Raw genomic sequence first — 14,585 nt, 5'->3', positions numbered from 1 at the left:
AAGCCTCCTACCACTATCACCTAGGTGAGGAAAGAACCCTTATCAGAGGTCAGAGGGCAGTAGAAGACAGCCAGCCTGGGCGAGTGGGAAGAGCGCAGGTGACAGCCGCCATCTCCAGGGGAGGCAGAGCCGCAGGCCGCCTGGCCACCCAGAACCTGTCCCAGGGACCGGAGCTTGAACCCCAGGCTACCACTCGCCCCTGGGGTGACCGTTACTTCACCTCTCAGGGCTCTGGGTTTTTTACGCAGAAGGTGGTTGTGGAGGATCAGACACATTTCATGTGGAAGACCTAGTAGCATGATCTAGTAGCCTGGAAGGCGCTGGGGGAGTCCTGGCGCCGGGGGCCTGCCCCGCCGTAGGTGCTGGCTCAGTCCTCACAGCTGCTGCCTCTGCAGGTGAAGTTCAGCTGTGGGACCCCGCTCTCCTCTGACCGTCAAGGGCATCTTGGGGCTAGGGCATCAGGCTCTGTGCCTAATCTTCCCGGCGAGCGGCAGGCTAGATCAACAGTCTGCCTTCCTTGGCAGGTCCCCCAGCACTGAGCCTGCAACAAGGGAGGGTGTCACTGGTGGACACCGGAGCAGGGAGGGCACCTAGAGGAGAAGGTGCATCTGGGAGTGGCAGCTGGGGCGTCCATCAGGAGCTATCTGGAGCATGAAGGCAAGGGCGCAGAGCCAGAGATCACCACCCACTCTGAGGAAAGCCCACTAAGGAGAGAGGGAGTTTGGAGTGAGCTGGGCAACAGGGCCTCGTGCCCTCTGCAGCGGGTACACAGCGTGAGGGAGGCTCAGGAAGTGTCACACCTGGAGGCTTACCACCTCCAGCCTCCTCGTCATTAGAGGAGGCAACTTAGGCCTTACCAGAGGACGTGGACATGTGCAGACTCACCATGACTGTTAGCTGGAGGCAGATGTGGGGTCCATGCTCGGCCTTACCTCCAGCCCCCGCTGACTGCGTCCCCTCCTCTGCAGCTGGCCCTCCTCACGGAACTCTCCCAGAATCGCAGTGGCGAGAGCTGCAGGCCGTTTGGAGGGTCCCAGAGTGGCCCCGCCTTCAACAGCATCTTCCAGAAGGAGAACTTCCAGCTGCAGCTCATCCCTCCCCCGGTGACCGAGGACTGAAGTCTTTCCTGAGCCTGGAGCCCAGAGACAGGCCAGCAAGGGGAGGGGTCACCTGAGGACTCCATGCCCCCCAGCCGCAGAGACTCTGGCCCTCCCGATGTTGTTGCAGCCTGGGCACCAGACTGATTGTTTTGCTTATTAAGCAAATGAACACGATGTACCTCCATCCAGTTATTTAAGGATATGCGTTTTTGTCTGTTGCACTCTCCCCCAAGAGTGGAGAACAGGCAGAGCTCTGTGGGCAGCAGCCCAGTCCGTGGCCACCCCAGCCCCTCTTCTCCTGCTGCGTGTTAGTATGGGGTGCCGTTGCCTCCTGCTGCCAGAGGGACAGTGGGCGCTGGGCTGCAGCATCAAGGAAACCTGCGCTGGAGGGAGCGAAGGGCCGCGGGGGCCGGGGCACCTCCCCTGCCTCATGTTTGTGTTGAAGCCCGTTTGAGTGTTAGCATCTGCCGTCTCTAACAATAAATGCCTTCCGTTCATGCCCTGCAGGCCTACTGACTGTCTCACTCTCCATCTACCAGGTCACAAAGAACGTTCAGAACCTCTGTGGCCACAATTCAGTTCTATTAGCTCAAAGTCAAAGGCCCTAACTGGGGCAGCCCTGCCTTTATTCCATAAGCAGCCGCGTCGCAGGCTCCATCCAGACCACCAGCCACCCAGGCACTCCTCGGCCAGGGCCCGGGCTCCCAGAGCAGGACTTTCACATTTCTTGCCCCAAGAACTTTGTGCATCATTGAGCCAACCACTACAGGAGAGCACACCACACAGGCAGAGACTAGGTGTCCTCCCCGCAGACTCAGGGCCGGCCAGGCTCCCAGAGCTGTAGAGCAGTGCTCCAGTCCAGCTCCAGGTCCGATGCCCACAGTTCCTACCACCCTAGTAACCATCTACACCCTAGCACTCCAGGTGCCAGGCATCACCCTGGGCCCTTTCTGATCCCCTGGAACAACCCCCAGGAAATTGATATAGAAACTACATAGAAATAGAAAAGAAGTCCTGCTTCTGCCACATCCTGGCTGTGATCCTGAGCCAAGTCAGTTCACCTCTCTCAGCTTCAGTTTCTTTAAAAATAAAGACTAAACAAGCCCGTGCCTAAGAACGCGAAGTGTAGACCTGTGCCGTACTGCCCAGATGTGTGAGCTGAGCTCTTAGCACTGAACTCCCGCAAGGCGGTGGCACGGGGTGGGGGTGGGAGTGTGTGTGCAAGGAGGCCACAGTACAAGACCAGCAATCAGACGCACGAGGGCCTACAGACAAGAAAGCTGAGGCTTACACGGGAAAATTTAACCAAGGTGACGCACAAAAAGTGGCCAATCACAGATCTGAACTCAGAACTGAGTCCAGAGCCAGTGATGTCACTCCACAAACTCTGTATCAGAAGGTTTCTTGATGAGTCAAAAATCAAAGCCAAAGCGCTTGACAATCTCAAAGCAAAACGCAGCGCTTGCTGCCCTTCCTCAGTCTATACTCGAAGGAGCCAAGGCAGTTAGTTCTCTGGCACCCAAGCCCCTGTTCACACCAGGACCAGTAAACAGCAGCACGGCTCTCCTCCAGCCCCTCCCTGACTTATCAGTCCCAAGAGTTCCTTTTCATTCGAGTCACAGCACCACTGAACAGAGGCTGACAGCTTTATACCCAGGTCATGCCTTCTGGGTTGGATTTGGAAAGCCCTCCTGTCTCATCTGAGGGTAGGTGAAAAACCGACCCCATGGCTGGGCACTGGTGGGCCCTGGGACGTGCCAGCCTGAGGTAGGCCTAGTACGTCCCCTCTCCTGGGCACTTAATACGTGTCCTAGTCTGCAGTGACATCGGGTCCCACTTCAGAGCAGTTCCACAGCGGAGACTTCTCTGGAGACACATCCAGGCTCAGTCGGCAGCTGTGCTGCGGATGGGGCTGGGGGAGCTCACTGCAGGGGTGCAGAACAGCAGCCCTCAGCACACAGCCCAGTGCAGAGCTCCAGCTGCTCTTCCAGTCACGTGCCCACCCCTGGGCTGTGACAGGTGGCAGGAGGAAGGATCTTAGGGAGGCGGACTCCAGGCACCCATTTAGGGAGGGCATGTACCTGAGCTGAGCCGGCTCCTCCTATGCCGCCCCAGGGGAGGGCAGGAGGTCCTCGGAAAGGAAAGCGGGGTCCTGAGAGAACAAAGGAGGGGTTCTGATTGGCCAAAACACAGCAATGTCCATCACAGCCCGTCTCTTCTTTGTACCTGGTAAACAGTATTTGAAAGTTAGTCGCTCATTTGTGTCCAACTCTTTGCGACCCCGGGGACTGTATAGCCCACCAGGCTCCTCTATCCATGGAATTCTCCAGGCAAGAATATCAGAGTAGGTTGCCATTTCCTTCTCCAAAGTATCTGAAAGGACCATCTGAAAATGGTTACTCAGCTCCCAGCTTCAGCAAAGTGCCCCCCTCCTCCTGCCATGGTGGCTGGGGGGCAGATGCAGTCTCACCCAATTCCCCACGGGAGGCAGAATGGACTGATGGAGACAGCCCTGGGCTGCCAGTCAGGGGGTCCCCCACAGGCCTCTGAGAAACAGATACATCTGCTCCCTCTGCAGCAAAGGCCCAGGTGATGTGTGGGAGATGCTTTGTAAAGGCAACATATTACCAACCACAGCCCACCATGCTGAGACAGGGAGGGAAAGTGTTTGTGGAAGAGGAAAGCCAACAGGGGCCTCATCAATGATGAATGCTCAGTGAATAAATAATTCAGAGCTTTGGGGATCCTTTTAGAAGCAGTATGTTTCCACTCGGCTCTCCCCGCTGAAAATGTTTTTCCAAAAGTGCGTCTCCAGAATGAGATGCCTGTGACGCACGCATGGCTGCAGGCAAGGCCTGCTGTGTTGTCCTCCGGGCAGCCCAAGGAGGACTCCATGACCCTGGGGAGTCTGCAGGGAGTCAGGGGGCGGTTCTGATTCATCAGAGGGTTTGTCCGTGGCCCCTCCTCTCCAGGGCCTCGGTGGCATCTTTCTGCCACCAGCCCCTCCACACTCCAGTACTCTCTGAAGCCTTGCCCGCTTCCCCAGGAGAGCAGCAGTTTGACTCGCCTTGTTTCCCCACTTGGGTGTGGTCCCGTCTGCCTCCATTGCTCCTGAGGGCACACGACTGTGTCTGGTCCATGCCTGCATCTTTCACATTGCAGTGCTGAAAGTGGACTGGCTGCAACCATCTTTTCAGTCTCTTTTTAAGGTAAACTTTTTATGGACACAAATGTTCACAAACCACATGTGCAAAGCTGGATTAATCCATGAAATAAACACACCTGTATAACCAGCACCCAGATCAAGCAAACAGAAATGACCAGCGCCTAGATGTCCCCTGAATTCTGTTCATCACCCCCCACCCCAAAGTTAGCCACCATCGTGCAGTATAAAACCATACTTTTGCCTGTTTTGAACTTCATATAAATAAAGTACCTTTGCTCTTTTGGAAGTGGCTTTTTTTTTTTTACTTCAATTATGTCTGAGATTTACCCATGTTCATTCTTATTGCCAAGGAGTATCCCGTTGTATGAATACACAATAACCTATCCATTCTATTGTTAATGGATGATTGAGCTGTTTCCAGTACTGTCTTCCTGTCTTGTTGGTGGACATATGTATGCATTTCTGTTGGGTCTAAACTTAGGAGTGATTTTTCAGGGTCAGAGGGAAGGTATAATTAAGATTTTTGAGCATATGCCTGCCTGTGTGAATAAACGAATGTCTCCAGCCTCAGGAACAAAGCCAGTAGCCCCTGTTCCTACCTGATGTCTGTCCCCTCAGAACTCTGCCACATCCATCTCAAAGGTCAGAATTTGGTGCTGATAATCTTGGAGGGCCAGATCCCAGCCCCTAGCAACCTGGAGGACCTCATGGTTTGCCAGCCCGGCCTCTCTCTTGTACAAGAATGAGTCAGTCCATCATTCTTCAATATTCCCCCAATCCAGCTCCACCTCCACCTGCAACAGTGACTTCCTGACTTCCAGTCAACTTCCTCCCTTCCTCCTCCCTGCCGCCGACCTTGCCATGACGCCGTGACTCCCTTCTGAGGCCTCTATCCTCTGTCAGGCTGGCATGGGGCCCACGTGCTAGCCTGTTGGATGCTGCCTGCCTGTGGCTCTTGGGATAGGTGGGTGAGGCTAAATCCCCTGGGGAAGAACTGACCTCTTCAAGACCCCCAGTAATCAGAAAGGACTCCCAGTGAATTCTAGTTGGACTCTCTGATCATGTTCTGATCTCTGGCGACCTACAGAGGTGCCCACTCAAGGCCCCGTGTTCACTGGGGCCTTGGTCCTTTGGGAAACCCCAGTCCTTCCTACGTTCGGTGCAGCTCCTACATCAAGCTACAGTCACCACTCAACAGTCTAGATTCCCAGCAAAACCAGGCTCTGAAGATCCCTATGAATCCCATGTGGCCGCAGGAAGCCCACCCTCTAGACGTACCACAGAACCCCAGACCTGGGTCCTCCCAATGGTTCCAGGCCTCACCGCATGGCCTCTGAGAGCATTGCCATGGTTCTTCCAAGGTCTTCTGCCGATACATGGTATACCTACATTCGCTTGATGAATTTTGGCATTAGTTCACATAGGCAGACTCTAAACAGGGCCGAAACCCTTAGTCTACTACACAGGGCTCTTCCCTGTTCACCGCTGGATCATCAGAGTTGGGCCACAGTCCCCTGGGGTCAGCTGCCCCCAGGAGGCAAGCCTGAGGTAGTTGAGGGCTGGTGCTTACCACAGGAAGCAGCTGGTATCCAAGGCCCCACTTCAGTGAGGCTGGGAGCTAAAGAAGGTAGAAGCCCACTAACACCCAAAGTGCTAAGATTCCAGGCCAATTCCCAAGAGGGTTCTTAGATCCAGGGTGGGCCACTCCTGAGCCTGGGTCTCAGCCAAATCCAGGCCAAGGTCAAGCCAGGCTGGGCAGAAAGCTACAGCAGTAAACGGGTGCATCAGGTGATGCCCAGAGGGCTGGGCTGTGGTTCCGGGATGCCCCTGCCTGGACCCAGGGCTGGGAGGGGGTGGGGAAGGCTAGGTGTGGGGTGGAGAGGCAGGTAAGGGAGAGCAGCAGGAGAGGGCAGGCGTGACTGCAGGGGCTTAACCAGTGAGGGCTAACACCAGCTGGATTTGGATGTTTGGACCAAGCTCTGGACCTGCTACCTACCTGCAAATTATGAGCGACTCACCTGCCTTTACTGTCAACTTAGTGCTGGGATGCTTCAGCCATGAACTCATGAAGTTATCCTGTCCCACCTGGCACACACAGTTGCTGCGTTTGGCAGGTAAGATGGTGTCTGTGGAAATGCCTTGCTAAATTCCCCTTCAGATGCTGTGTGGCTTCGAGGATCCACACCGCTGCACTTTCTGCCATCATCCTGCAGTGACGATCCAGACCTTCCGAGCATGAATCCTCTGGGATGCACACACTCTAGGTGATGGCTCATTGTCAGAGAGGACTGAAATGTCCCACCAGGGACCTTCTGATCTGCCATCTCCAAATCCACATGTACAGTTTTGGGCTGGGAACTGAGGACGACAATGAGAAACAAATCCCCTCTCCAACCCACTGGCTCAAAACCCTTCCAGTCATGGGTGGAGGCCTGGACTGGGGTCAGTCCCTGGGGAGGCCAGGTGGTTCCAGGACACACAGTCCGCAGCCCAGCCTTCAGAAGCCCCTCCCCCAGGCAGGGGAGCAGGTGGGAAGCTGCCCAGACTCACGGGATCCTCACTCCCTCCCACAAACCTCCAGCAATATCAGGCTCCACCTGCACTGACTGTCCTGGGACTCATTATCTTCCAGCTTACAGGGTTTGTTTCTGAGTACATAAGTAATTATCAACTCATTCTTTGAAAACTAGAAAAATTCCAAAAAGCAAACAGAAAAACACCATGAATATGCAGGCATGTACTCTGATCTGCCTGGTTTCTGAAGAATTCTGACTTCTAATTGCTTCTCCTTGACCCTCACCCCAGCAAGCCTGAGTCCTAATGTCCCATTTCCCTTCATTCGGCACAAAATCAGAGTGGCACTCCAAGGGTTAAAGGCATTACCAGTTCCCAGTGATTGAAATGTAATGAGGACGAGATGCTAAATTAAAGTTTATTGCAGAATAAAAGTGTGTGTAGTCAGCATCTGTAAGATGCTACAATGAGATGGTTTCTAGAACTTGGCAAAATACAATTATGTAGAGAGTTAAATTAGTAGAATACACACACAGTTGATGAGATTAGCTGTCTACAAAAGTCATTTTAAAAGATGTTATCTTTTGTGAAGGCAGGAAGAGCTAGCCTAGATTCATGATTAAACACAGAAGCAGCAATGGCCGGATCCAAGCACTGAGATTTCTACAGAAAGATGGCGTGTGCAGGCACTGCACGTGCTTGTGTGCGTGCACGCGCCCTGGGGGGTGGGGGTGGGGCTCCATGTGGAGCACAGAACAGCGGGCGGGAGGGAGAAGCCTGGCAGCATCTGGATGAGGAGGGGGAAGGTGTCTGCTGGGTCAGGGACAGAAAGGGGACCCTGTGCCCTGCTGCTTGCCCACTGTCTGCCTCCTGGCCCCGCCCCCAAGGTCCTGAGAGTGGGAAGGCCTAGAGGAGGAAGCAAAAGGCCCAGCACATGGGCTCCACGGCCAAGCTGACTGGGTTCAAATCCAAGTCCCACTTCCTTGCAAGCTGCACCACTCCGGGCAAATGTTTACTTCCTGAGGCCTTTTCCTGGTGTGACAGGATGCTGCGCCCTCTCCTGGAGGGCTGCTGTGGGGATAACTCAGGAAGCAGGAAGGCAGCTGCAGCGCTGTTGCTATGAACAGTGGTATTACTTTTATTCCTGATGGACACATTTATTTAGCACTCCCCATGAGGCTATTCAGGAAAAGCCAACCCCAAAGCTGCTCTGCTCTTGGTGTGAATACAAAAATCAAGCTCTTGGACCTGCCACGCTGAGCCTTGGTGACCAAGTGACCGGGTCCCGAAGCTCAGCAGGGCAGCGGCCACCCTGGCCGCCAGCCTGCAGTCAGAGCCGTCTCACGTGGAACATGTGAGCTGAATACACAGACTACAGTTCTGTGTGAAATAAATCCTATTTGTGAGGGAATGTAATTTTTATTTGTATGAACCACTGAACTGAACTGAATGCAGCCAACAAAACAGTTATTTAAAGGGTTCCGGGAGTTCTCACGAGTGCTGAGCATTGAGTGTATAGTGTACATAATAATAATTATCTGCAATAAGTTTCTGTAAAATTTAAACGGAATAATGACGTAAATGACTTATTTCCTAGCACAAAGTAAGCACTGATATAATTTCCTAGCACAAAGTAAGCACTGATATAAATGCTTTCACATTTTCCAAATAAGGTTTTTTTGTTTTTCATTTAGCTCACATTGTGTTACTATTTAATCAGACAGAACTTCTCCAAAGGTGGGGGTGGGGTGGGGAGGAAGGATATTCCAAAACTCAAAATAGCGTATTTGTGCTGGTAAAAAAGGAAAAAATCACGTTTATTTTACAAGATAGTATTCTCCTAAAGTATTATACAGAGAGGAAAGTTGAGCTGTTTGTAGGAAAACAATGTAATTTTAGGAAATTAGAGAAGAATCAACATTGTGCTTAAAACTTGAAAACAGACAGGTTTTAAAAATCACACAGTAAGTGAATATTACAAGGTACGAACAGCCTTAGAAGTACATATGAACACCATGATATGGAAGCTCAGCGTTAAAACCGTTAGTGGTGATCTGCTTTTAGACTGGTCCAGCCTGTGAAGAGGGCACTTCCATCTGAGCAGAAAGAACTGAGCACGACCAGAGACGGGCCCCTTCCCAGCAGAGCCAACTCTCGATTACCCGTGATAATGAAAGGGAGCAGTGACACAGATTTTCTAAAGATTAGTTCTTCCAAAGTTAGTTCTGTGCCCGTGTACTCATGCTTGAACGTGAGAAACACAGACATCCCTGGACTGGCGGCACTGCTTTCTCTCCTCCTCACGGGGAAGAGACACAGCACACAAAAGCCGGAAACACTGCTGGCCTTCTTACTGCGCTGACACCTCCTCTGGAGTTGGAGGAAAAACCAAGAAGGCTTCGGTTTCCTCGTGTAAAGATCCAAAACGTGTCAACAAAATTTTGCAAATAAGATGGAATTATAAGTGTTGACAGTACAAATATTTTTTTTAATTGTGCTTTTTTCCCCTGTTGCCTAAAAGTATTTATACCACCAAAGTATCTGGTATTTTGACAGCTTTCTAAATTACCTAGTTGCATCCTATTGCCTAAGTAGAGATATTTGCATAAAAGGAGGTTATGATCAAAGGAACTATGATGGTTCAAACAGGCCAGGAAGCAGAGATTAAGAAATAAAAACTACCACTCTCAAGATAAAATCAAATCCTAGATCAAATCCAAAAAGGTACTTCAGGAAAACAACTTCATGGTTTTGTTCTGGTCCTGCTGAGTTTATTTTGTACTGTATTACCTTGAACTACAGGTCGTCCCCTTCTAGGAATGCGGCAGTTTTTCTACAGAGGTTTTTCTCAGATATGCATTTTGAATCTTGAATATACCTAGATTTTTTATTGTAAAGCTTCCATTGTTAATGTACCAAACAGTTAAAACCACAAAAGCATTTTAATTGCTTTGTTATTTCTCAGAAAAGTCATGAACACATGTGAAACTCGAAAATGCTAAAAGAAATCTTGGTTAGATCAGAAAGCTAAACTCCACACAGTACTTATTCCGTATCTTCTACCTAACAGCTTTTACACCAACTTTCAAAAAGTGGGAATGGTGTCAGTTTTTGACAAAAGCCTGAGAGAGCAGTTTTTCCATTCACACAGCCCAACTCTTTGCCCCAGGTAAGCAAAGGTCCAAGTGATAAAGGTTTCATATCTCTCAATGTACAAGTATTAATCAAAAGCCTGTTTAACATAACTGTGTTCAATGTCTATAATACACACTGCAGTCTAAACATTTTCTAAAGTGCCTATAAATATGCTTATACAAATGAGTAATATAGTATCAGGATTACAGAGAAATTCTTTCATATAATATAGAACAGAATAGGCCTCGAATTTAAGTTGAAACTACATATTTTTATACCCTTATCAGTTGTTTTGAAATGCAAGCATAAGGAAACAATTCTGGTTCAATCATATATGATTTTCAGATAATTATTAATATTAACAGTGATAAGACAAAAAAAATTCTTGTTTGTGCTTATTTAGAAAAGGCTATTTTGAGATCCAGGAGCATTTTATATTTAGAATCCAATGGGATGTCTCCAATTCTATAAAATTGATAGTAGTAAGTGAATCCTAGTGAGTTTTTAATTATAAAGAGTTTGTGCGAGTATTTAAAGTGATTATCAACTAGTGTTAAATCCAAAAATTCCATTAAAATCCTGGCTAATCTGAATGGCAGTTCAGGAGTTTTAAAAAACAGGAACCTAGGCAAAAGTCACAGATACAAATATGAACGGCCCAACCCTGACACAGCCAGCCTGAGAAGCGTGCCCCTGAGCCCATGGATTCCCATGGCCCTGGAGACCTGCTGGTTGACCCCAACTATCAACACGTTAACAGATGGAGAAGAGGACTGACAGGAACAGTGTGAACATAGCCTCGTATTCCTGGCCAGGGGTGAAACGAGCTCACCCACGGCTAGGTGCAGACAGGACCCTGATTACAGGTGGCCAGTCAGTCCTGGCGGCGCTGAGAGCCCAGCGCAGGGCTCATCAGCTCTGTCCCTAAGCCTGTCTCCCCACACCTGCCTCTGTCGCCCTCTCCTGGGCCCCGCTGGCCCTGGAGCTCCAGACACCATCTTCTCGGGTTGACGTGCTGAGTCTTTCTATCTCAGTGAGTGGGAACTTCGTGCTGGCTGCGTTCTCACCTAGCACACAAAGTGTTAAGTAACACTGCTTTCCAAGGAACACACACACTCTGCTTTCTAAACCCTTAAGGATGTTTAGGGCACCTGAACCTAACAAAATGTTCCAGCATTTTGCTGAATGTAGCACACACAACTAGGAAAGCAGGTTCTGCCTGGAGAGATCTGTGCAGGACACCAAGTGGAGGCTTCAGGAAGGGACACCACAGGCCTCTTCTTGTTTCTTAAAACATGAACTAACGTGACACAGAAGAGTCGCGTCGTAACGCCGACGAGCACAGGACGATGCCACGGGAGCGCACGCGTGGAGGCTCAGGGCCCAGGAGACGACTCTCTGTCTCCAGCTTGGGCAGTTCAGTCTCACGCGGCCGCGTTTCAAATCCCCCGGACTCGTAACTATGCCTCACAGACAGTGCATCTGGAGGAACGGCAGATAACCAACTCACACGGGAACACCTGTTATAAATGGAGATTAGGAGCAAAATTCTGAAGAGAGCTAAACAAGGAAGAATCAGTCACTATTTTATGCGTGTAAGAAAAGAGAACATTTACAATAGCCCATGAATATTACTGTAGTAAAGGGAATGAATATTACACAAAATATTTTCTCCTGACTTAGCAGTGAACTATTTTGACAGTTTTTGCATTGGCATAAAAAATCCATGCATCATACTGAATTCTAATCCATTTCTCACCTAAGCCATTCTAATGCTTCATACAACCAAATGAAGCAGAGTTAATCAAACCTATTAGATTCATTCCTAATCCCTAAAGGACTGCTGTCTTTAGCATTTCCATGCTAACTAAAACTATTTATTGATTTTTTTCCTTAAGACATCAGATGTGGCTGCCTCCTAAATATAATACCTATATGACTTCCTAAAAGTCTCCCGCAGATTTGAACAATTTTAAAAAGCAGGGAAATGTTGGGGAAGCCACCCCTGAGGCCAGCTCAAATGCTACTCCTTCTCCAGCCAGCCCAAGCCAAGTGCATCTCTGCCTCCCCCGGGTTCCCAGGGCACTCGAGGTCCCCTCACCTGCATAGATTACCTTCCCTCGTGGACTATGGTCCCTCCCTGCTAGGAGTCAGGCCTTATTCATTCTGTATCCACAGCACCCTGGAGAGGGGATAGGCATTCAAGCTAAGCTGGACTGAGCATGAAACAGATGTTGTCATCTCTTCTGGAGTGAGGCCTAGCCCAGCCCCAGGTCATGAAGGGCTGGTTGTGCAGACACTTCCTTAACGGGGAGCTGAGCTGGCCTCCAGGAAGCCGTGGCCACACTGGCCCAGAGCCAGTGCAGGTAGTGGAGGGATGAGGAAACGACAGAATGGCACACACCAGAGCACACCCTGAACTGGTCACGTGAACCAATTTTCCTCCCGGGGCTAGCAGGGTCATGGTGCTCATCAGCATGCCAGAAGGACTGCCAGGGAGTTGTTCTGCCAAGAACTGGCTACTTAGAGAGCAGCGTCTCCTTCACTCTGGGTATCTCCTCAACCTGATCCATGACGCTCTGTGATCATCGCTTCATCGCTTTCAAAGTTCCCAGTGAACTTAAGGCTGGGTCACAATTCATGACACCAGATGCTACATAGGAAGGAAGTGAAGATACAAAAGAAAACCATTTATAACAAAAGAATGTCTTAGCTATAAGACGAATTTAAAAGTGAAGCTCAATCAGCAGACCACTGAACTGCTACGGTTGTTACAGAGGGGCAGGAAACACTGACTGAAAGGGTCCATGGGACAGAAGCAAGGGAGCTCAGTGTGGAGCAGAGGCGCCGCTCCCCGCCGGGCCCTCACACGGTGGTTTCTATCGTCTCAATCACTTCCAGATCAGACTGCGAGGGGGAAAGGAGGGTGCACTCATCTGGCTCCCAGCTGCTCTCTGGGCTGTAATCTTCCTCTGAGCTCAGTTCTGCTCCTTCCTCTGTGTCCTCGTCACACGATTCCACATAGTGAGCCCCGATCGCGTTAATCCCAGAGTCCTCGGAACTTGAGGGAGAAGAGCAGTGATCTATTTTTGGTGTACTGCTCTCTTTTGAAATAAAGGCATCGTGTGCAGAGACCTCCTCGGGGCTCATTCTGTGGGAATGTGGCGCCGGCTGCTTCTGCACGTAACACATCTTCCCATTGATACATTTAACCTGATAGTTGTCAATAAAGAGGTCTGAGATCATACAGTACCTTGGCGAGTCAGGGGGCAGAGGGGGCTGGAAAACAGATGCGAATTTCAGAAAGTGTTCAGTGAGGGAGACCGAAATCTGAATGGTGTTCGCAGGCTCCCGAGGCTTCGCAGGAATCTCAGTGCTGGGCAGCTGTTCCACAGGGGTCATCGGCTGATACACATACTTGCCTGTGGGGGACACAGAAAGGCAACTGAAATCCAAGAGCACTACAGCTGCTAGGCTAAGGTAGCCATTAATGGTTTCTCTCGGAGGACTCAGAATGTTTTTACAAATATTTCAAAACCATCTCCAAAGAAACTAAAAATAGAATCAACAAGGTTATAATCAATCAAAAATTCAGCATGGTACATAAACATCATGGTGTTTTCATCCAAAAACTCAACACACTTTACAAATCTTAATTTTATATTTGAGTCTTTTTAATGCTTCTGGAGTAGGTGGGTGGATACTATCATCCTTATTTTACAGGCATCTTGAAATGATTTACCCATCATGCCAGAATAAAGAACATTTACAATATAATATGGTAAAAACACACTGTAAAATAGTATTCTGGTTGTTATTCAGTCATGTTCAACTCTGTGACCCCATGGACTGCAGCATGCCAGGCTTCCCTGTCCTTAATCACCTCCTGGAGTTTGCTCAAACTCATGTCCATTGAGTCAGTGATGCCATCCAACCATCTCATCCATTGTCATCCCCTTCTCCTGCCTTCAATCTTTCCCAGCATCAGGGTCTTTTTTAGTATGTCGGCTCTTTGCATCAGGTGGCCAAAGTACTGGAGTTTCAGCTTCAGCATCAGTCTTATTTTATGGTGTAAAATAGTATAATACACCATAAATTATAATTCCATTTTATCTTTAGTGATTAGATGCTAATATAGAAACTTAAACGGGCTTCCCCAGTGGCCCACCAGGAAAGAATCCACCTGCCAATGCAGGAGACTCCAGTTCGATCCCTGGATTGGGAAGATAGATGCCCTGGAGAAGGAAACGGCAACCCACTCCATTATTCTTGCATGGGAAATCTCAAGGACAGAGGAGCCTGGTGGGCTTCAGTCCAAGGGGTCATAAAAAGTTAGACAGAATTTAGCAAGTAAGCAACAATGGATATTTCAAATTTATTAACAGGATTATGGAAGACTTTCATTCTTCAGGTTTCTAAATGTAAATCAGAATACACACACACATACACACACATTTAATAGGTAACAGCCTATAGGATTGTCCTGGTCACCCTCAGTGGCTGGGGTAAGGTGCAGAGTATGAAACGATCTCTTTTAAAACCCAAAGCTCATCAGTGACCTAAACAGGAGATATTCTCCCTAATGCCAGCTTCACAGGCACAACCTCAGCCAAGCAGAAGGTAAGGCACAGGCAGGTGCAAAGAGTGACCTGCAGAAAATCAAGAAGCTT

General features: G+C 49.4%; 2 protein-coding genes across 5 annotated transcripts in view; one reads left to right on the top strand and one right to left on the bottom strand.

Moving 5' to 3' along the window:
- The window catches only part of VPS8 (VPS8, CORVET complex subunit), a 297,839-nt gene extending 296,233 nt beyond the window's left edge, over positions 1-1,606 (top strand). For all 3 annotated transcript variants that reach the window (XM_018047043.1, XM_018047049.1, XM_005675177.3), the window contains one exon: positions 969-1,606. In XM_018047043.1, coding sequence (XP_017902532.1) covers positions 969-1,118 — 150 coding nt within the window. In that variant the 3' untranslated portion in view covers positions 1,119-1,606. The remainder of the gene's footprint in view (positions 1-968) is intronic.
- Positions 8,567-14,585, bottom strand: part of C1H3orf70 (chromosome 1 C3orf70 homolog) — a 124,084-nt gene continuing 118,065 nt past the window's right edge. Inside the window, exons 2-3 of one of the 2 annotated variants that reach the window (XR_001917960.1) lie at positions 12,017-13,337; positions 8,567-11,435 (exon numbers count right to left, since the gene is read on the bottom strand). Coding sequence is in view for 1 of the 2 variants with exons in the window: in XM_005675256.3 (XP_005675313.2) it covers positions 12,781-13,337 (557 nt within the window). In the remaining variant the exon portion in view is untranslated. Of the gene's footprint in view, positions 13,338-14,585 lie in introns of both variants that reach the window. The other variant, XM_005675256.3, reaches the window with a different exon arrangement.

The sequence above is a fragment of the Capra hircus genome, chromosome 1 (assembly GCF_001704415.2).
Source record: "Capra hircus breed San Clemente chromosome 1, ASM170441v1, whole genome shotgun sequence".
Taxonomy (NCBI): domain Eukaryota; kingdom Metazoa; phylum Chordata; class Mammalia; order Artiodactyla; family Bovidae; genus Capra; species Capra hircus.
The sequence above is the reverse complement of the archived record's forward strand: the minus strand, read 5'-3'. Positions and strand labels throughout refer to the sequence as shown.